This window comes from Gymnoscopelus microlampas, assembly GCF_963454915.1.
Source record: "Gymnoscopelus microlampas genome assembly, chromosome: 1".
NCBI classification, from domain to species: Eukaryota; Metazoa; Chordata; class Actinopteri; order Myctophiformes; family Myctophidae; genus Gymnoscopelus; species Gymnoscopelus microlampas.
Window position 1 is genome coordinate 8,197,254 of NC_139962.1, and position 24,891 is coordinate 8,222,144.

At 39.5% G+C, this 24,891-nt stretch overlaps 1 protein-coding gene across 1 annotated transcript; it reads right to left on the reverse strand.

Moving 5' to 3' along the window:
• Window positions 1–28: 28 nt before the first annotated feature.
• LOC311042618 (excitatory amino acid transporter 2-like) lies at window positions 29–22,853 on the reverse strand (the record flags this gene model as incomplete). The annotated part of the gene is made up of 10 exons (XM_084053452.1): window positions 29–112; window positions 1,707–1,971; window positions 3,652–3,786; window positions 4,494–4,688; window positions 10,717–10,950; window positions 12,789–12,915; window positions 13,343–13,451; window positions 14,484–14,734; window positions 18,146–18,298; window positions 22,715–22,853. 10 exons carry the CDS (start codon window positions 22,851–22,853, stop codon window positions 29–31), a joined length of 1,692 nt encoding a protein of 563 aa, XP_083909578.1.
• Window positions 22,854–24,891: the final 2,038 nt, after the last annotated feature.

The window sequence follows — 24,891 nt, forward strand, 5'->3', positions numbered from 1 at the left end:
AGGGGGGAAAGTTCCGTCTTGTTCAGCGTTAGTCACGCTTGTTCCACGGCTCTTCCTCAACAAGAGAGTACTCTCTCTGGAGGCCGTTCATGGTCTTGCCATTTGCGGTCACCTGCAAGCAGTCATCAAGTCATCTAACTGTGTAGTAATAATGATAATGATAATAATAATACATCCAATTTACATAGCGCTTTTCTTGGTACTCAGAATTTGCTTAGTGTACGTAGTACGGACCAAGGCACCGTCACATAAACGCTGTCACAGGTTGGGAGCAGAGAAGCCAATACCTTAACCACTTACAATGTTTGATTAAAATAAATAAAACAAATTAAGAAAATAATAAAAAACACTTTCACCTACAATGTCTAAAATAGGGTTGCCAGGTTGAAAGTGGTCAGAAATGTTTTTTCACTGAATTTGATGTGATGATCCCCAGTGTTGGTATTCACATAACATGTACTCTCTTTAAAGCTACAATCTGGAACGTATTGATGAATAAAATTGATTTCAATCAATAGAACCATTATCTGCAGTGATTGCAGGTGGTCTCCCTAATCTTCCATTAAGACATTTAGACATAGCTGGTGTCAAGCAGCACAAACTGGTTGACAATGTCCGTAAAGTTATTTGAAGCAGACGGCACACCGGATTGGCCACTACATGCGCCGCCATCTTTGTTGTAGTTCAGACATTGTTGTAATTAGCTCTCTCCGTTGATAGAGAGAGATGACGGACATACAACTTGTGGATTTCAGCTTTAAATGTGATCCAGTAACGTGTAGAGAGTTACAGTACAATATTGATGAAGATATATCCATAACTGATGGTAGAACATCTAAACCTGAAGGATTTTCATACATTGGCCATGTATTTGATGGATTCTCTGCCCAACCGAACTACAATACTCAGCAATACCACAACATTATCCTTAATAATAATATTCATTCAGAATATATCAGGCACAATGTTGCACCAATGCGGACAATCCAATGTAATAATTAGCAAATAAATGCAAGAGCATTGAGGGTTCTTTTTTGTTGTTTGTTGCATTTCATGAATTATTATTATTTATTTACATTTTCTTTTTTTTTTGGGGGGGGGGGGGGTTGCTTTTGGCATTTCATGAATATTATCACATTGGATGAAACAGCAGTTTTTATGTCTACCATTGCAGCAGACTGCCAGGTTAAATGTTGTTGATCAAAGAGCAACATTTGATCAAGGGCTACCACGAATACATGTCCAATTAAGAAAACAAACAGCAGATATCCAATTAAGACATCAACACAGAACACAAAATGATTTGAGAGCAGAAAAAAGCTTGAGAAAAGCTGATGCTTAACATCTTAGGCAAGTGCTGTTCTATAAGGATGTATTAAAAGAACAAGTGGTAACAAAAATGCTGTTGATTAACTATACATTAACTTTGTTTTTTTCTGGTATCACAAAAACTGCTTTTCCCCCGTACGATTATGGTGTACAGTATATACATATTATTGTACACCTTTGAACAATGTTTTCAACGAACATATAAAATTGTATACTCACATAAACATAATTATGTCAATATACAAAATAACATTAAAAAACAACAAAAGACAAACACAATGACAGTTACAACGACACAAGCACATGACGAACACGCCGGGGAGGTTCTCTCTCTACATGCACGTCTCTATGTCCGACATTCTATATCCATATTGTACCTTGCACTGATCGTCCAAAGCTGAGTTATGGTGGTTCATCATGTGTTGTTGTTGTTGTTGTTGTTGTTGGTGCTGGGCGTACATGTTCTGGTTATTACTGTTGTTTTCATAGTACGACGGCCGCTTTCCCGCGTTGTCGTATTCGTTGGCTCGCTCTGCGGCTTGCTCTGCGTCGAACTGGTCCAGCTCGTCTTTGGAGAGGTGGTACACGATGCCCGCACCGTACGAGTCTCCCACCACGTTGACGGACGTACGGAAACGATCCCTGCACACGATCAAAGTCAACGTAGACGACAAAAAAGAGAGAACGGTTAGATACCAAACGTAAATAATAAAATCCTCAGTCTTCAAATAGGCTCTATGCACAGCAGCCATATTAACACTTCCTTCACAGGTGTTAGCAATGATACTAATGAAGACTCTGTTCCATTTAGTGGAGCACAGTGGTTTCCAAGACCCCCATAACTCTGAGAGTGTACAAATGGAACCAAATGGACCCTTACGGGTCCATTTGGTTCCATTTGTACACTCTCAGAGTTACACACCCGTAAGGGGCCATTTGGAAGCCCATGAGGGTCCCTGGACCCCAACTTTAGACCCACTGGTGTAACAGAGTGTTTCCAGTGAGCCAACATGCACAATATCAGCACCCTGACTCTGTTTGACCAGAATGGAACAGAGCCTTCATTAGTATCATTGGTAACACCTGTGAATGTCTTCACAATATGGCTGCTGTGAATAGAGCCTATTCAGGAAATAGATCCAATGAAGCACTTGTTAACCCATTCAATCTGGGAAAGCATCGCATCTCAAAGTCATTTTAGATTTCTTTCGCTTTTCAAAAATAGCAGATCTACAAGCTCATAGAAAAATCTTATCTGGAGGTCCCTGGAACAAAATATTTTAGAAATGTTCGCTTTAAAAATGATATAAAGATTTGCTCACATTTCCAATTTTTTTTTCAAAAATAGCAAATCTACAAGCTATTTTTGCTACTTTTGTGAGACACTGTCGTGTGACAAAGTTAGACATTAATGTATAAAAGCAAAACACAAAAAGTTTAAATATGGAGATACGAGGTTTCTGCACGACAGCAGTGCTTTGTAAACTGATGTTCATTTAGTTCACCATTATGAGTAGGTTTTCTCATTAGTGAGTTTTTCATCACATCAAAAGATTGTTGTAATTAATCATTCCCAAGACTGGATGACACTTGAACAAACATGCACACACACACAAACACACACAAACTCACACACACACACACACACACACACACACACACACACACACACACACACACACACACACACACACACACACACACACACACACACACACACACACACACACACACACATGCATGGGCACATGCTCACACACATACTCACACACATGCACGCACGCACGCACGCACGCAGGTCGTACGCAGATTCAAGAGACTGAGTTACATTTCTGTGTGTGCTTCTGTGTGCAGGTTCATTGCAGGATAACAGGGGGGGGGGGGGGGGTCAAAAATAAGTTACAACTTAAACCACTTAACCCATGAAGGCCGATAAAGCATCTGTGTAATTTTCAGATTTCTTTGGCTATTCAAAAAAGCTGCAAATACTGTATACAAGCTCATAGCGCTCAGTGCCGCGAGAGCAAATCTCTCTCTCTCTCTCTCTCTCTCTCTCTCTCTCTCTCTCTCTCTCTCTCTCTCTCTCTCTCTCTCTCTCTCTCTCTCTCTCTCTCTCTCTCTATAATAGTGTATTTTCTGTTTTCTGTTATTTTGGGGGAGAAAACTCAACATCATTATAAGGATGGGCGTGGATTGAGATGCATTGATGTAAGATCAGGAAAATATGCCCTGACAGTCACCCCCCCCAAATGACACCCTTGTGTGTGCAGGTGCATGCGTGCATGCATGCATGCATGTGCACACACATATATTTGTACTCACAGCAGCCAGTCGACAGCCACCAGCAGACTGATGTCCTGGGTGGGCAGGCCCACCGCGGTGAGGATCAGCAGCATGGTCACCAGGCCGGCACTGGGAATACTGGCGGCGCCCACACTGGCCAGCGTAGCGGTCATACTGCATGGCAGAGAGAAAACCCATGTTCAAACCCCACCAACTCCAAATGTACTTATTAACCCATTCAACGCTGGGATCTGTGTGTCATTTTAAGATTTATTTGGCTATTCACAAATAGCAGATCTACAAGCTCATATAGCGCGGCACCGAGTGCCGCGCTATATGAACTTGTAGATCTGCTATTTTTTTAAACATCTTGTGTGCAAATCTTTGAATATATATTTTTAAAGCAAACTTTTGTAACTCAAATCTTTGCTTCCGGGGGGTCCCTGGTACAAAATGTTTTGAGATGGGGGTCCACGGCCAAATACATAACCTAAACATGTTTTCTAAATCCTAACAGTATGTTGCTATATCAGTGGTGCTCCAACTTTTTCCATGTCAAGGACCCCCAAAATGATATGCATTTGACCCCCATCTCAAAATATTTTGTTCCAGGGACCCCCAGAAGCACAGATCGGAGTTAAAAATGTTCGCTTTAAAACATATTTATATATTCAAAGATTTGCACCAATTTTTCAGGATTAAAAAAAAAAATAGCAGATCTACAAGCTCAAAGCTTGAGCTTGTAGATCTGCTATTTTTGAATAGCCAAAGAAATCTTAAAATGAGTTCTCTCTCTCAGAGATGCACAGATATGGAGATACAAGGTATGTTTACCTTGCACATCAACATAATCTTGTAGAGTTGAAGGGCTGATGTCTCACCTTACGGTAAAGATCTGACCCCAGTCAAGGTGAATGTCGTTCATCTGAGCGATGAAGATAGCGGCCACGGCTTCGTAGAGCGCCGTCCCGTCCATGTTGATGGTGGCTCCCACGGGCAGGACGAACCGCGTCACTCTCTTGTCGATATGCAGGTTATCCTCCAGGCACCGGAACGTGACGGGCAAGGTACCAGCACTGGAAAGAACAATACGAAGAGAAATGCTTTAGACCATGGGGTCTTAAACATGTTTTTTTTCAGGCCAAGGAAAACGTTTTTTTTTGTCCACAATTCCATCCATGCTGTATTGATGTTAGTTCCATAGGAGAGATAACAGTTGATCAAAATATCAATTCTTTAATTAAGTAAAGCAGATGTTTAACAATAATTTAACTCTTGAAAGTTAAATTATGGTGGTCCTTGAGACCACCTGGAACCCCCTCAAGGACCACTGGTGGTCCCCGGGCCACTGGTTGAAAACCACTGCTATAGACAAAAGGAAATAAAACCGACAACAGAAAGAAATGCGGTTTGACTGCAAAACACAGCATCAGGTTTCAGAATAGAATAGTGTAGCTGAAATATATTGACATGCAAGACACTGTACACAACATGATCGCTTAACTTTGTATTAACCCATTCAATCCGGGAACGCATCTGTGTGTCATTTTAAGATGTATTTGGCTATTCAAAAATAGCAGATCTACAAGCTCATAGCGCTGCACCGAGTGCCACCCTATGAGCTTGTAGATCTGCTATTTTTTTTTTTTTTTTTTTATGAAAATGTGTGCAAATCTTTGAATATATATACTTTTTTTTAAGCGAACATTTGTAACTAAAATCTTTGCTTCTGGGGGGTCCCTGGAACAAACTATTTTGAGATGGTGGGGGGGGGGGACAAATACATAATCATTTTGGGGGTCCTTGACATGAAAAAAGTTTGAGCTCCACTGATATAGAAACATACGTTTTTCAGAAAACTGTTAGGATTTAGAAGACATTTGTAGAATCCCCAGAAGCAAATATTTGAGTTACAAATGTTAACAAAAGGTTTGCACAAATGTTAACGATTAAAAAAAAAATATTAAAAAATCAGATCTACAAGCTCATAGCACGGCACTCTGTGTCGCACTATGAGCTTGTATATCTGCTATGTTTGAATAGCCAAAGAAATCTAAAATGACACAAATGCGTTTCCAGATTGAATGGGTTCATAGACATAGAAGACTATCCACTGGAAAATATTTTAATTAGTTTGTATAAGAGGGTGAAAGTGGAGTGGTTGTTTTTGTGTTTGTGCAGTTCAAAGAGCTTTCTTATGATTGTTGCCAAGCTGTAACCGGAAAGAAGTGAGCTCCAAACCGACATGGGTTTCAGCCTCAAACACAAACAACTCTGTTGGAATCACGTAATTAATTGACACGCCGTCTCTCTTGTGACATGGGATCATTATCAGGCTCTCTTTCGTAAACAAGAAGTCATGCTTTTACAAGCAGCCGTAAAATGAAAAACATCATCAATCACCATGTTTTTGCGGTCCGTTCTTTCATCAAGCATCTTTCTCTGCCACCAATCTAAATGTTATTTCACTGCCTGCTATTATAACAAACATTATTGCAATGTATGGTTTTTAACCACACTTGAGCCTTAGCCAGAGGCGTGCGTCATTTGGGATCCTAGGGGATAGCAATTTGCACCCCCTAGTGCAGTGGTTCTCAAACTGTTTCATGTCAAGGACCCCCACAATGATATGTATTTGGTCGCGGACCCGCATCTAAAAATATTTTGTTCCAGGGACCCCCCAGAAGCAAAGATTTTAGTTACAAATGTTCGCTTTAACAAATACATATTCAAAGATTTGCACACATTTTCAAGATTTTAAAAAAATAGCAGATCTACAAGCTCATAACGCGGCACTCGGTGCCGCGCTATGAGCTTGTATATCTGCTATTTTTGAATAGCCAAGTATAAAAGGTCATAATTATTCTGATGCTATATTTCTATATTTCTATATTTGCTATATTTCTCCTCCTTTTTGCTATATTTACACATTTTGCTGGGTAGGTACCCCCTGGAACCCCCTCAAGTACCCCTGGTGATCCCCGGACCCCACTTTGAGAACCAATGCCCTAGTGGGGGGGAAAATGTCAAGTACAAACTAATGTGTTGGTAAATGCATTAACCTCAACATGCTGTAATTTTATGCATTTTCTTCACCTTTGCACCTTTTTTTGCAGATTAATTAATTTAATTATTTTAGATCGCCGCTGAGCCCATTTCAGTGCACGCCAGTTCATCTAAATACTAGGGGTGTCACGATTCACTTACCTCACGATTCGATTCAAAATCGATTCCTAGGGTGCCGATTCGATTAAAATTGCGATTCTGCGATTAATTGATATTCGATTCTGCGATTTATTGCGATTTTCTAGGGTGCCGATTCGATTAAAATTGCGATTCTGCGATTAATTGATATTCGATTCTGCGATTTATTGCGATTTTCTAGGGTGCCGATTCGATTAAAATTGCGATTCTGCGATTAATTGATATTCGATTCCATTCTGCGATTTATTGCGATTTTCTAGGGTGCCGATTCGATTAAAATTGCGATTCTGCGATTAATTGATATTCGATTCTGCGATTTATTGCGATTTTCTACCCCAAATCACTTTGCTTTAATTATACTAGAACATTTTAATATAATATAAACCATGAAAAGTTGAATCATACACTTCAATGCAGCCAGATCATGTCAGTCAGTCTTTCTGACATTGATTTCAGACAAAGTGGCAGTGAAAAAGGTACCAACTTATTAAAAAAAATAAAATAATAATAATAATAATAATAATAAAAAATCGATTTTAATATTTTGAATCGATTTTTAAAATCGTGGCATTAAGACTCGCGATTTATTCATGAATCGATTTTTTTTGACAGGCCTACTAAATACTACTCCACTTTGTCAAAGCCTCTGGCCCTAGTGTCCCTATTCTGGGGGCGAACATTCGGCAAAAGTAGCCGATCTACAAGCTCGTAAATTGGCTATTTTCGGGAAAGATATTTGGTGTAGAAGTAAAAACGGATAGAGGCTATTAGACCCCTGGGAGACTCCGGTCAACTACTTATATAGTAAATAAGTGGTTGACTGAAATTGTTTTTGTATGTTTTTAAGACTAGCTGGTGGCTATGGCAACAGTTAATGGGGTATTTAACCACTTCAACCCTCTAGTCTTACTAAAACAGCCCTGAGTTACAACTGTACTTTGGACATTTTGTTCCCTCTACATCTTGGCCAAAAAATTGCCGATCCACAAGCTTGAGCTTGTAGATCCGCTATGTTTGGCAAATGTTTCCTCCAGAATAGGCATGCTGGCCGGGGTTCAAGTGGTTACAATCGAATGAAATCAATTATCATCATTATTTCATGGCTAATCTCTGAAGCCCAGAGGCACATTCTTTCTTCTTTTCAGAATGGGTTCCCAGGTTGTCTCAGGTATGTGTTTTGTTTTGTGTTAGTTTATTTCAAAGAGGTGTTTCATAAACCACAGAGCTGTTCTGCCAAGCCAGAAACCTGAAAGAATTCTGAGCTCACCTTGGGATGGGAATGAGTAAAGCTAAATCTCATTTACATTAAAAACACAATGTAAGGACAGCGTGAAAAGCGGGATTCCTTGGAGAAGGAAAACTTTGAGGCAAACGGCAATAAACAAAGTATTGTTTTCTGGAGTTAACAGTAGTCTTTAAGTTTAGGATGTGATAATGGAAGAGAAGTGAATCAGATGCAGCATGTTCAAGGTGAAATCGGACGGAATGAGTTTGTAGATGGGCTGTTGTCGGTGCACGACACCAGCGCCCTATTCATCGTGCGTGTGTTGGCGAATGACTAGTGAGACAAAAGTAGAAAAATCGATGCGACACGTTGAGAGCTTGTGTAGATCTTCTATTTTTTTAGAAACCTTTTTGAAAGTGAAAGTGTTTGAAGCAGCACTATGTAGTTTGTGGTATCAGTGGCCACTTTGGACACAAATAACATGGCAGCCAGCATCTTGGACTTCATTACCCAAGAGTCTCTGCAAGCATGTCCGGCGAGGGCGCGCTGTGATTGGCCAGTCTTCGCTTTGACTGGCTGTTCTGCCTTTGGTGCCTTGGCTAATGCCAGGATGAAACTCATTGTCTCCCCTTTACATATACAGTCAAGGCCCTAGCAGGGACACCCCTGAGTCTTTACATAGTAATACAGTCAAGCCCCTAGCAGGGACCCCCCTGAGTCTATACTGTACATAGTAATACAGTCAAGCCCCTAGCAGGGACCCCCCTGAGTCTATACATAATACAGTCAAGCCCCTAGCAGGGACCCCCCTGAGTCTATACATTTATGGAAGGATGATTGTTACTGCTTAAACGTGTAGCTTTATAATGTTGTGGGACATAATATGCTGCCAGGATACAGTTGTTAAAAAGTTACATAGTTTTGCTTTAAGTGTGTCTGTGGGTTTTATAAAACAATTGAAGAGTTTGAGATAATTTCTACATGGGATCCACTGGAATCTCTAAGCACCTTAGCGTCTATAAGTATATCATGCACAGTGTACATACATTGCTGCTATGCTCAGGCACCTTAGTTTGTTTCTTATGTCAGGTACTTTGTAAATATGTAGATAACTTGTTTGGCCTCTAATGTTCTCTTGTTCGATCTCCTTCCCACTTGCCCCCTACCCCTCTTCTTCTTCTCTCTCCCCACTCTTCTTTCTACGGAATTTAAGGTTGCGATGGGAATGATGTACAAAAACGAATTTCACCCACTTTTTTACCTTGTAAACCTGTGATGTGACAATAAACCTGATTCTGATTCTGATTCTGGAACACAGGTCAATTTTTTCCTTCCCTAATCCCCTCCCATATCCCGAAAAGTAACGGTTTTGGACATAAAAGATGTCCAACTCACAATCTAAAATCATTAACCCATTAAGACCGGGCTCTGTCTTTGGCTATTCAAAAATAGCAGATCTACAAGCTCATAGCGCGACATCGAGTGCCACGCTCTGAGCAGAAAATCTGCTATTTTTGAAAAATCTTGAAAATGTGTGCATATCTTTGAATATGCATTTTAACTTAAATCTTTGCTTCTGGGGGTCCCTTGAGCAAAGCATTTTCAGTTGGGGGGGGGGGGGGTCCGCCGAAAAATACATTTTCATTGACATGACAAATGTTTGAGAACCACTGATATTATAGCAATACAAGTTAAAAAATATATATACAAATAAAACTGTTATGTTAGAACCCCCAGGAGAGCAATGATTTGAGTTACAAATGTTCGCTTTAAAATAAATATATATTCAAAGATGTGCACACATTTTCACAATAAAAAAAAAAAACAGATCTACAAGCTCATAGCGCGGCAACGAGTGCTGCGCTATGATCTTGTAGATCTGCTATTTTTGAATAGCCTAAAGAAATCCAAAAAATGACACACAGATGCCTACAATAGACTCTATTCACAGCAGCCATATTATGAAGACATTCACAGGTGTTACCAATGATACTAATGAAGGCTCTGTTCCATTCTGGTCAAACAGAGTCAGGGTGCTGATGTTGTGCATGTTGGCTCACTGGAAATACTCCCAAATGGCCCTTTATGGGTGTGTAACTCTGAGAGGGTACAAATGGAACCAAATGGACCCGTAAGGGTCCATTTGGTTCCATTTGTACCCTCTCAGAGTTATGGGGGTCGTGGAAATCTGAAATTCAAAAATCTGAGAATTACTGCTGTGCTACACTCATAGGCGGCAGGTAATGAAGGCTAGGGTAGGCTAAGCCTTCCCAAATGTTATCCTGGAAAAAAATTTAAATTGAGCAAATTATATATAATAAATGTGCGCAGCATTATTTAGGCTACTAAATATTTTGTGTGCTGTCGCTGGTCAATATCTAACCCTAACCCTAACCCTAAAACCGAAATAAAGTAACCAAAAAGTAACTTTATCCGCGCTAAACCCGGAAAAAATCGCGTGCTTCGCGCGCGCGCGGGGGACATGTGTCCCGTATCAGCCTTCCCAAATGTCGGGCTCACCCGCCGCCTATGGCTACACTAAATGGAACAGAGCCTTCATTAGTATCATTGGTAACACCTGTGAAGGAAGCGATACTATGGCTGCTGTGCATAGAGCCTAGTCCCGGTCTTAATGGGTTAAGTTGAAGAACGTGTGACACATGTGGCGCCCCCACCTGGACGCCGTCCCCAGAGCGGTGACCCAGGCCTGGAAGACGCCCATGAAGAAGGTCCAGGGGTTCTTCTTCACGATGACGAAGTAGATGGTCGGCAGGAAGATCCCGCCGTGGATGAGCAGGCCCACGATGACCGTGACCATGTACATGCCCAGCTGTCGGGCCACCACCTCCAGGTCGGCGATGGAGATGATCTTTCCGCAGATCAGACAGGCGATACCCAGAGGAGAGTACCTGGAGAAAACACATTTAGACCATTTTAGACCCGAGCAGTGGTGGAAAGTAACTATGTACATTTAGTACTGTAATTAAGTACTTTACTTGAGTATTTCCAATTTCCAATACTTCTACTTCTACTCCACTACATTTCAGAGGCAAATGTTGTACTTTTACTCCATTACAATTATTTGAAATATTTTGTTGCTAGTTACTTTTCAGATATAAATTATGATATTATAAAACATACATTAACCACTTCAGCCCTATTTTATACATAGGCTATACAAGCTCACAACGCGTCGCATCGCGACGTGTTGTGAGCTTGTAGATCTGCTATTCTCAAACATTTTAGTACTTTTACTTTTGGTACTTAACACATCGGGTGCCAAACACGGTCTGAACCGTGTGTTTACATAGTGGCGGTTCCGAAGCTTCGGTGCCGTTCACGGTCTGAACCGTGATTTCAGTCTTTTTGTTTTTTTCGTTTTTCTCCGCGCGGGCGGGGCTAGAGCAGCTCTGGGAGCACCCATTGTAATCCTGCGAAGGAAGTGCCAGATCGCTCACCGGAAACACTTTTTTTCCCCCCATCCGGTTCCTGTCTATTTCCTACTTTGAAACGCCTATATCTCCGAATCTGTTTCCTGTGGGGAAAAACGGTCATGCGCGATGCGCGATCCCCCCCCCCGTTGTAACCCGCGAGGGGAATGTTATGGTTCCAGCCTGTAGCTAGGCTCATGGCAGAACATGAATCGATGCTTTTTTTTGCGTGGATTTGCTTGTAACGCACGCGGAAATGTTAAACAGCAAAGCGCAGTCAATGGGGAGAATGCTGGCACCCACGGTAAGTACATTTTGATGCCAATACTTTTGTACTTTTAATCAAGTACATTTAGAATTCTGGACTTTTACTTGTAACAGAGTATTTCTATATTGCAGTATTGGTACTTTTACTTAAGTAAAGAATTTGAGTACTTTTTCCACCACTGGACCTGAAGCCCAGTCTTAAAAACGCTGTCTAAATCCTGGTGTAAGTTTTATTCAAAAATCTTTAAAACAAATGCAACAGATGTTGCTATCGGTATCGGTATTTTGACAGGAAGTTTTGATTTAGTTTAGTCATAGTCATTTTAATAACAATTAGTTTTAGTTATATTTTAGTCACCTGAAATGTTTTAGTTTGTGTCTAGTTTTAGTCGGCTAAATCTACAGTTGATTTAGTCGACTAAAATGTATGTTGGCGGTGCCTTGATGGCGTCGTAATGGCTGATTTTACACTTGGTTACATGCTGAAAATAGCAGATCTACAAGCTCACAACGCGTCGCAGCGTGACACAATGTGAGCTAGAATGTCCCATTTCACAAGTTTTCAAATGTATAAAAATCTTTTGAAAATAGCAGATCTACAAGCTCACAACGCGTCGCATTAACACATTGTGAGCTTGTAGATCTGCTATTTTCAAATGGCTGAAATATATACAGGGCTGAAGTGGTTAATGTATGTTAAATAAAGTTTTCAAATAATTGTAGTAAAAGTACAATATTTGCCTCTGAGATGAAGTGGAGTAGAAGTAAAAGTATTGAAAATTGGAAATACTCCAGTAAAGTAAAAATACCTCAACATTTTACCCAAGTACAGTACTTGAGTAAATGTAATTAGATACTTTACACCACTGTCTACACCATTTTCAACCTATATTCATATAATTGGTCCTCACTAATGCTCATTTTAAGATGCCACTATTTCTGTCCTCTCAGAGGATTTGTTCATTTAAAACAATATTTCATATTCATATTACTCAAGTGCAGTACTTGAGTATATGTACTTGGTCTTAGTGGAGGTACACAGTACTTACCACATAATGTAGCCCACCAGCCTCATTACGATCTCGTTCAGGACGTTGAAGAACTCCAGCATCAGCTTGGCCTTCTCCCCCATCTTGGCCATGGTGACTCCAAACGCCACGAAAAACCCGATTAAACCTGCAAGTAAAGAGCATAATGGTACATACAGTAAGAGAGACGTCTGCCACCTGCTTTATGAATCCATTCACAGTTCAAAAATTCCACCTTACTGTGGACATGCATGCTTGAGATTTTTTCTTTGGAATCATTTATAGTTTGGGAGATATTTAACTTTAAGCGCCCCATGTATTGTCGATGCGGCAATGGACATTTAAAGGCAGGCTTACAACTACATACTTACACCTAGTAACCTCATTCATACTTTATAGCACTGTTTCCCAAACAGTGGTTCGAGACCCATGTTCCAGTAGAGGACATATTTCATCAATTAAAAATAAATAAAATAAAATACAATAAATAAAATGTCCAGGAATAAAAGTGATCATGTGTATTTCAATAAAAGTAAATAGGCTACATTACACTATGAAATAAATGTTTGACTAACCGAGGACGTTCATTCCTCCTTTAAACTGGAGCGACCTTTTGATGGTGAACAGGGGCGGTGCTTTGGTCCGGTTAGTGGCCACTGGGATTTTGGTCGTCACCGTCTGAATCTGCAAATGACATTTAAAACATCAAATTAATATAATACAATTACACAGTAAGACAAAACATATCTTGAACATTGTGCCGAATCAATTACTTTAGTCTCACTAGTCGCGCTACGAGTTAGAATAAAAGATGGACATACCAAACGATTATCATACCAAAAGAAACGTAACAATTATACCAAACTAAACACATTTTAAACTAGGGGAATCATTTTGGAGGTGTCACAACGCTTTGGGTTATATCCACTCTAGACCGGATCAGAAAACCGAAAACGGAGTTGATCCCATGCAGGGAAGCCATGAACAGAATCAGCTTGTCATGGGCAATCACCTCCACTAGGTGGCGACCTGTCAAAATGACCATAGCATTGTGTGAAGTAGAAGGCTTCATACTCCAACCCAACAGCAGTGTTGATTTCGTCGACTAAAACTATGACGGAAAATGTTTGTTGACTGCCTTTTTTCACTGACGAAAACTAAATAAAACCTAAGCTACGATGACTAAATATATTGACAATTTCGTCAACAAATAAAAACTAGACTAAAATGTTAGTGAAGGGACGAGTGGAGAAGAGATCCAGTAGAACTAAAAGACAAGTCATTTTATGTTTGCTTGCGCTCGGGTGTTGCGCTCTGAAAATAGCCGATCTACAAGCTCACAAGTTTGTAGATCTGCTATTTTCAGCATGCAACCAAGTGTAAAATCAGCCATCACGACGCCATCAAGGCACCGCCAAAATACCTTTAAGTCGACTAAATCAACTGTGGGTTTAGTCGACTATAATCTTTTGATATTTAGTCGACTAGACCTAGACAAAAACTAAAACATTTCAGATGACTAAAATATGACTAAAACTAAATGGAGTCAAAATCAACACAACCCAACACAAACCTTGTTCAGCCTAATAAATAAAGCAAATTCATTCTGATTCTGACCCAATCCAGGATTGGGAGTTGGGACAATCTGTTTTATAGAATAAACACATTGTCATTATTGATGATCGATGACAATAATGTAAAGACAAACGGTTATACCTGTTGGAAGCAGGCTTGCACCAGGTTCTCCGGGAAGAGGTTTCGGATGAGGTCGAAGAAGGAGTCCAGGCTGGAGACCTCGTCGTTCTTCTTGCCGGCCCCCATCTGCCCGCGGAGCTTGGGGTTTCCGGGGTGGATGATGAGCACCAGCACCACGCCCAGCACGGCGGCGATCACCGTGGTGGACATGTAGTACACCATGGCCCTGGTGCCCATCCGACCGCTGGACTTGGGATCCAGACCGGCAAGACCTGTTGTGGGGAAACGATGATAATGTTTTTTTTTTAGTGATGGAAGAAGTACTCACATGTTTAACTTAACCCATCAAGACCGGGAACGCATCTGTGTAACCACTTAAACCATTATTTCGTCGCCTTGCTAAACTAATGGCCTAATGGTAACTAATGGTCATTTTTTAAAGTTTTTCCGGAAAAATACAAAACGGATCCAAAACAAAACTATATGATATTTCTTAATCATTTCACCCAAAATGTTTATAAAAGTACGACTATTTAAATAGAAATAACACTGTCTGTCAGTTATGTAACATAAGAGATTTAAATAGGTTTAAATAGGATTAAATCTGATTTAGGCAATATATATATTTTTTTAAATGGTCTAAATCAGTAAATAATTTGTCACAAAACCATGTGACTTAGGCCAAAAAAATGTCCTATTTTGTTCTAAGTCACACTAGGGAGTTAGGCCATTATACTAAAAGGGGAGTGAACAGCGTGATCCTTTTCAATTAGGAGATGGGCGATTTTACCAGAGGTGGCCAGTGTCATGAGGAGCTGACTTAGGCAAAAATATCACTTTCCTCAAAAAATGACTTAGGCCATTAGTTTAGCAAGGTGACAATTTTACACTTGGCTATTCAAAGATAGCAGATCTACAAGCTCAGTGCTGCGCTCCCCCCAAAACATAATCATCAGGTATTATGGTTATACTAGGAGGAAGATTTTTTTCAAAAAAGTGTACAGAGATTGTTAAAATTATGTTTTTATGTGGACACGCCTCCAGTTCATTAAGTATACATGGTTCTCACCTTAGCACCTCCTCCACCACCTTAGCACCACCCACCTGTCCTAGTCCCTCCTCCTCCTCATGCCCACACCTGTTGTGTTATGATAATGAGGGGGAGGGTATGTTTTTACTATGTCACTAAAGCGCTGTTTCTCTATTGGCACGTTTGACCCTCAAGGTTTCAGCCATCAGGTAGAAACTCAAAATAGTCAGAGAAGACATAAAACACCATAAAAACACCACCAGGGGGCTTAATGAAGTTCTATCAACCTCATAGACACATGAAAAACAGACAAAGTGCAAAACCATGGCACCACCTCTTTAAAGGGATAGTTCAGCTCCAAAAAAATGAATTTGAATCCTGAGAATAACAGTTTTGGACATAATGAGGTTTCCACCGACAAAGATGATGTACTCAAGTATATACTCAAGTATTCAAACGTACTGTACACATTACGAACTGTCTGAAACTGTCAGAAAAGTCAGCAGCTTCCAAAAGACAAAAACATAAACAACGAATACTCCAAAAAATGTACTGGATTACAGTACTCACTACCCAAGTAACGATGCACTTATTTACTGTCCACCAGGACTGAGGATTTAGCCAATGAGATTGCATGACCTTCAGAGCTTGTACAATGTGCGTACCAAACAGTGCCAACCAGTACCAACCAGTACCAACCAGTACCGGCTCAGCAGCCACGACCAAAACAAAAGTGTCCTTAACCCATTCAATCCGGGATCGCATCTGTGTCATTTTAGATGTTTAACTATAGCCAATAACCACTATTTTATACTTTAGCAATTGTTTTAAATCTTGAAAATGTTTGCACATCTTTCAATATATATATATATATATATATATATATATATATATATATATATATATATATATATATATATATATATATATATATATATATATATATATATATATATATTGTTTTTTTTGGAAACAATATTTTAACTCAAATCTTTGCCCCTAAAATGATATGTATTTGGCCGCAGACCCCTCATCTCAAAATATTTTGTTATAGAGATATATAGCCTATATTCAAAGAGTTTTCACGATTTCTTTCAAAAATATGTCACAGATGTGTCCCCGGATTGAGTGTGTTAAACGGAGCAGTCAGATTTGTATTTAGGTCTGGAAGTGATCCAACACGGCCCTATTGTACTGGAAGTGCATTTTATGTTGGTCTGTCTCTGGTGAGAAATAAAGAGTAGGCTATAATGGTGCCTCCCTGTCCAATGCTCCTCTGGAGGAAGAATGATGTTGTTTACAGATATTTAGAAAGATCTCTTTGGTGTATAATAAAGACATTACAGATGGACTAAAGCACTGAGTGGAAGACACACAATGAGCTCATTCATAATATAACCTATAGTCTCATGGCCACTGCTAAGTGTGTTTTCACAATGTCCTCAAATAAAATGGAAATGGAAAATAACATAAACGCAGTGATGTTTTTTTTACTCAAGTAAAAGTAGCAATACCACAAGGTAGAAATACTCTGTTACAAGTAAAAGTCCTGTATTCAAAATGTTACAAAGTATACAGTATTGCCATCAAAATATAGTTTCAGTTATTCAAAAAAATAGCAGCTCTACAAGCTGATGCAACACATTGTGAGCTGGTAGATAAGCTCTTTTCAAATAGCTTTAGTGTAAAACTGGGCTTTCATGCCTAAAGTGATGTTTCAAGTGTCATTTCAGTGTGAAGTTGCAATATAATAGATTCATGTCTACCACGTTGCATGACAAGCTCTGTAAGTACAGTAATATAAGTGTGTTGTACCAGTCTTTTCCCCATTCTTAGTGGATATATGTTTTCACTCATTGTTATATACTGTGCTATAGGCTATTATACTTAATACCCACTGGTGTAGGCCGGCCTGCTGACATATGTACATACAGTCAGTGGTGGAAGAAGTACTCAGATATTTTACTTAGGTAAAAGTAGCAATACCACAATATAAAAAAATACTCTGTTGCAACTAAAAGGCCTGTGTTCAAAATGTTACTTGAGTAAAAGTGCACAAGTATTGGCATCAAAATATACTTAAAGTACCAAAAGTAAAAGTACTAAAATGTTTGAAAATAGGAGATCTACAAGCTCACAACGTGTCGTGATGCGACGCGTTGTGAGCTTGTAGATCGTCTATTTTCAAATAGCCTAGGTATACACAAAGGACTTAAGTGGTTAATGTAATTTTTATAATGTAACAATTTATATCTGCAAAGTTAGCTAGTAACTAAAGTGTTCAAATAATTGTAGTCGAGTAAAAGTACAAAATTTGCCTCTGAGATGTAGTGGAGTAGAAGTAAAAGTACTGAAAATTGGAAAATGTCCATGCTTGTTTGTTTGTTTGTTTGTTTGTTTGTTACAATGTGACTGCATTCTGCATAGGCCACACATCAGATGTGGGCTGCCAATCTGAACTGGCCCTTAGTTTATTGTTTTTAATATAGATCTTTTTTATATTCAATATATTATTTGTATTTCCCTACTCTTACCTGTATGTTCATGCTTACTGCTGTTGCTACTACAAAACATGCATTCACAAATGGATATCATCAATAAAGGTGTATCTACTGTATCTCTGTAAATGTAAAATGCACCAATAGCCACTCACCTGTGACCAGACTGGAGACAACCAGAGGTAAGATGAGCATCTTCAGCATCCTCATCAAGATCTCTCCTGGGAACGCAATGACCATGATGACATCCGGAGGTATGGGAGAGAAGTGTCTGAGCAGCATCCCCGTGCAGGAGCCCAGTAACACACCTGAACACACACAAAACATCACCATGAATCTAACAGTAACACACCTGAACACACACAAAACATCACCATGAATCTAACAGTAACACACCTGAACACACACAACACATCACCATGAATCTAACAGTAACACACCTGAACACACACGAACATCACCATGAATCTAACAGTAATACACCTGAAAACTTAAATCATGCTTTCACTTAAATACTAATAGAGAGTATGCACATGCATCACTTTTCCACCAGGACACGTCCCCCCCCCCCCCCCCCCCCCATCTAGACTGAGTGGCAAAACATTGAGCAGCATGGAGCGTTGGAATTTGCAAGCGCTCATTGTTAATCACTCAGCGGTCCTGTGCACCACCTGTTCCTAAATGACACATAATGCAGGAGGCAGCAGGATGTTGCGTTAGTGAAAACGAGCGCATCCAAACTCTGACACTTAGAAAAAGAATCACCAGCACAGAATGTATTGACAGAAAGTAGCTCATACCATGTCTAGGGTGGATTTTTATGAAACAAAAACTTTGCCGATAGAAAGAGAATAATTCATTTTTTTCAGTACAGCTGCCATGTTGGTGAGTTTAACGTCGTTTAATACAATCAGATAGGACTTTTCTGTGTGGATGTATGGGCTGTCAAGGCCAGAAAGTTTTTTTTTTGCCACTCAGTAGGCTTTCCCGCATAACTTCCGGGTACGATGATGTCACACACATAGCCTCTATAGGACTCAGATAAACTTATTAAAGGAAACCTGGACTGGAGCCGTGGATCCGGATTTGGATCCGGATCCGAATCTTCAAATAGTAAAATCAGCAGGAAGTTGACATTTTTATTTAAAAAAAAAACAGTACTGGGTTTTGTGATGTTCTATATTTTGTGAATCAGCTTTGTTTGTGTTCATTCATGTGCTAAAAGAGTGACTTTGAGAGCTCTACTCTACCGTACAATGTAAGTCAATGAGAAGCATATTTTGAATTATCAATTTCTAATCAATGGAGCAATTATTTTTGATTTCCACCTTTGGAGTTACATCATGACAAGGTAACTTACACAACCCCAAACCTCTACTAAAGTGGTCTTGCCACTTGTCTGTCCAGTGTGTAGCCTACTGTTCAACTGTCTATGGTTATTTGCATAGTCTGTTGGGTGAGTTTCATCAATTTTGGCGCTTTTGATTGGCAATACTGTGGTATAAACTGTTGCCAATAAAGTATTCTATTCTATTCTAACATCACCAATCTTCAACCAAAATTCAACATTAATCCAAAACACACAAACATATCGTCGCTGACAAATGAACCTGGCATCTGTCTACATACAGTAACGTGCTATCTTAATGACATTTTAGCCTTTGCATAAGCCTGCAAGGTCGTCGAGGCTATAAACTTTCCAGGAAGAGAAAGGCTGCAGTTGCTTGGAATCTCATTGATGAGGTCACTGGTAGGCAGGTTTCTGAACTGTCCACAGTCCACTGATGAGATGCAGTGTGAGTGGATGGAAATTGTGCCATCTTATAATGAGCAGTGAGGAGCAATTATATGAAGATATGGTTGAAAATGAGTGAAGTGCTACTAAGTATTTACATTTAAAAATACAATTTAAATAAAAACAACAAATTCAAACCAAAGCCCCGTTAAAGTTTGGTTGAAGTAATCCTTGCGACAGAGCATTTTGCTTTTATTTACAGCAGATGATTAATGACAGTCTGTCAGGGTTGTATGTAATAGCCTTATAAGGAACTTTGGGTCACAAATACTGTGCTATTTCTGTCAACACGCAACAAATACACTTTATTTATGTCAATAAACAACAACTACTCTTTATTTCTGTCCACACGTATTAACTACTCTTTATTTTTGTCAACACACAACAACTACTCTTTATTTCTGTCAACACGTAACAACTACACTGCCCTGCCAAGCCAAAGAGCAGTAACTACGTTTTTGGACACACCGACTTATTTGGGTTGCCCAAAGGTCAAATTAACCTTTGTGATGTTGGGGGATAAACAATTACCTCAAGAACAGATGTACAATTAGTGTAATATCACTTATATACCAATATCTCATTTGGCTGACCAGTTGAATCACTTTTAAACCCATTTTTCAGTGATTTTTGTTTTCGTAGTTACTGCACTCAGTACTGTCAACATGTAACAACTACTGTCAACACGTAACAACTACTCTTTATTTCTGTCCACACGTATTAACTACTCTTTATTTTTGTCAACACACAACAACTACTCTTTATTTCTGTCAACACGTAACAACTACTGTCAACATGTAACAACTACTGTCAACATGTAACAACTACTCTTTATTTCTTTCAACACACAACAACTACTGTTTATTTCTTTCAACACGCAACAACTACTGTTTATTTCTTTCAACACGCAACAACTACTCTTTATTTCTGTCAACACGCAACAACTACTGTCAACACGTAACAACTACTCTTTATTTCTGTCAACACGCAACAACTACTGTCAACACGCAACAACTACTGTCAACACGCAACAACTACTGTCAACGCGTAACAACAACTACTCTTTATTTCTTTCAACACACAACAACTACTGTCAACACGTAACAACTACTCTTTATTTCTGTCAACACGTAACAACTACTGTCAACATGTAACAACTACTGTTTATTTCTTTCAACACGCAATACTGTTTATTTCTTTCAACGTGCAACAACTACTGTTTATTTCTTTCAACACGCAACAACTACTGTTTATTTCTTTCAACGTGCAACAACTACTGTTTATGTCTTTCAACACGCAACAACTACTGTTAATTTCTGTCAACACGTAACAACTACTCTTTATTTCTGCCAACACATAACAACTACTCTTATTTCTGTCAACACGTAACAATACTCTTTATTTCTGTCAACACGTAACAATACTCTTTATTTCTGTCAACACGTAACAACTACTCTTTATTTCTGTCAACACGCAACAACTACTCTTTTTTTCTGTCAACACGTAACAACTACTCTTTATTTCTGTCAACACGTAACAACTACTCTTTATTTCTGTCAACACGCAACAACTACTCTTTATTTCTGTCAACACGTAACAACTACTCTTTATTTCTGTCAACACGTAACAACTACTCTTTATTTCTGTCAACACGCAACAACTACTCTTTATTTCTGTCAACACGTAACAACTACTCTTTATTTCTGTCAACACGCAACAACTACTCTTTATGTTTGTCAGCACTCAACAACTACAGTACTCTTCATTTCTGTCAACACGTAACAAATATAATTTTGAGGTACTTACCACTATTTATTTTACTTAGGTATTTCCATTGTTTTGATACCTTTACTCTATTACAACTCATAGGCAAATATTGTACTTTTTACTCTGCTACAATTATTTGACTTTTTCTTTTCTTTTTTTACGTATTTACATTTTGGTAGAAACCTTGGTTACATTTGGCTACACTGCCATTTTAACACATTATTTATTGGACTGTACATATAGACCCCTTAACAGATGACGTCACACTGGCTCCAAGCGTCATACTGGCTCCAAATGAAACCCATTCTGTCAGGTCTTGCTAGGACGCGCCTCACTAGCCAACACACAAGAGGGGGTTGGGGTGCTGAAAGCAGCGCACCCCAAAACAACAGGTTGAGAATTGATTGCATGAAATAATCACCTATGCATCCAGTCTCAATGTTAGTAAACAAATAATTGGTCTATACAATATCACTTATATACTGTAATAGCAAAGCAGTGCATGCATGTGAAAAAAAGACTGGGAAAAAGTTTGAATTGTTTTTGTTTTCTTCTCAGCATGATGACTTACATTTGGCTACGCTGCAAACAATAGACTATTGATATTGCCCTGTAGTTAAATAATACAATAGCTGTAATGCGATGCATTCAAATAAACCCCTCACTTAAACCCTATATCCTTCAATGATCAGGGTCCCCCAGGGGTCTATACTTCTCTTTGCCACAACAACCGTTATGAGCTAGATTGGCTATTTTTGGCGATTGCTCGCCAATTATGACATTCCCACAATAGAGATGCAGTTAGGTATAAAATCGTCTCTGTCGGGTGGAAACCTCATCATGTTCACAACTGTTACTTTTCAGGATTCAAATTCAAATGTTCTTCCTAAATAAAGTTGCTTTTATCTTGTTTCTGCAAAGCAACTTTGAGTAGGCCTACCTAGAAAAGCGCTATATAAATCGTATGTATTATACATTCAAAAGTAACAAAAAATGCAGATCTACAAGCTCAAAACGCGTCGCTTTGTGGCACGTTTCGAGCTTGCAGATCTGCTATTTTATGATACTTGTGTGTGTGAGATGAGAGGTTTCTGTCCGACATCAACGAAATGTGAATACTTCTTCCATCACTGACATAACAGAGCAGTCCAACATACTGTACCTAGGATGGTGAGGGTGAGGACCATGTTGTTCATGAGCTTCTGACACAGTCCTCCGCACGCCCCCGATGACTTCTCCTCCTCCATGGGCATGGGCTCCATGTGGCTCTCATGCATCCTCACCTCCACCTGCTTCTGCATCTTGTTGTTGGCACTGGAAACAAAGCAACACACAGAAAACTGTTGATTGAAGGCAATGTTTCCTTATCGACAGGGTGAAGTTGTGGTTAATATTTCAACACAGCATTAGATTTGTTAAACAGAATCCATTATTTAATATGAGTGGATAGTGGCTCAGGTGGCTGTTTGGTCCGGTTGGCGTTGTGTTGAAGTGTCCTTGAGCAAGACACTGAACCCTAACTGCTCCTGCCTTGCATTGTTTCCCCTGATGTCTGTGTGTGAACGTGTGCATGTATGGGTGAATGTGTGCATGAATGGGTGAATGTGTGTATGAATGGGTGAATGTGGTACCACAGACACACTTCACCACTTTCACGTTCACTTTCAAAATCTCTCGGATATAGCAAATTTAGCCGATCCACAAGGTCACGCAACGCGACGTGTTGTGAGCTACTTTTGCACGACACTGATATTGGAATAAGCAGGGCATTCATTTTTGGAAAAACATTACAAAGTTGAAATATGGCGATACAAGATTTCTGCCCGACAGCTCAATGTTATGCTGAACACACTAAAGGTGGTTGGAGGGTATTTTTCAGTGAATAATTGAAAACGCCTCTGGGTAATAATATTACTTGTGACAGATTCTAGAGCTTGGTTTGAGGGCATCTCCTCATGTACCCTCCTCTCCTGTCCAGTGCCTCTCATCTGTGTTGATTTTGACAGCAAATGTTGATTTAGTTTTAGTCATAGTCTTTTGAATGAAATAATATTTTATTTATTACATTTTTGGCAGGCCGAGATCGCATCAAAATGATTTTCACTTAGCTGCATGCCAAAATTAGCCGATCTACAAGCTCACAACGCGTCGCAGCGTGACGGGTTGTGAGCTTGTAGATCTGCTATTTTCGGTCTGTGACACCCGCGCACACCCATGATGACTTGTCTTAGTTCTACTGGATCTCTTTTCCATTAGTCTCTCCCAAACATTTTAGTCTAGTTTTTATTTGTAGACAAAATTGTCAGTATATTTAGTTTTAGTATAATTAGTCATCGTAGCTTAGTTTTTATTTTCGTGAACAAACTAAGTGAAAAAAGGTAGTCAACAGACAACAGACAGCAACAAGACAGCAGCAGGTTTGTTGTGGTCTGCATCAGACTGCGTGGCTTAAAGACTCTTTGCCTTAAAGATCCTCCCTCCTCTATACGCAAACCCTTTTAAATCCTCCGTGTGTGTTTTACGTAACGCCAGGCCAGGAATGCCATGCATATGTCACACCCCCGTGTCCTGTACTGTCACCCTGTCATCTGAACACTTGTGTGTCCTGGGCTGTCAATTTGTTCCAGATCAGGTGTGGGAATCTGCTAAAGCTTAACAAAGTAAACGGTTTGCACCATGATACCTATAGACATGACATCTGACCTTCTTCTTCACTTTTCCTGATCTTTTCCCTGTAAAGTCTTTTCCCCCCCTTTGTCGTCCCTGATTTGCCTTTTGTGAAAAGAGGCCAATTCGCACCTGGCACCATTTCACACCTGGCAAATCCCCCCGTTGTGTCTGTGACAATACTTGGACAATCCACTGATGTGCCAATGGCTCTCTTCCAACTTTGGAACGTCAAATCTGTATGCCTGTATTGATTGATTGAATATTTTCTTAGACAAAAATGTAAACAGCATGGGTACAGTCAAACACTTCGGGACATATTTTCGCCAGTGCCTTACCAATTATCCCTAAACTTCTTTGCCACTTTTTAGTATTTTTGAAACAGTTTCAAATAATTCAAGTAGCCAATCTACAAGCTCAAAACATGTCGATGTGGATCAGCGAGTTGTATTATTTGAAAATGTTTTTTAAAAATAGCAAGAAATTGCAAAAAAGTGATAATAGGTAAGGCACTAACGAAAATATGGCCCCAAGTCTAAAAGGATAACACCAAAAAAAGTCCTTGCTGTCTTGTATCTCTGCCTACTACATGCACACCTGGCCAGCCCAGGATCAGCGGGCCAGGTTGGATGTTAAATTGCCTTTTTTGTTGTATTTTATACATCATTATAT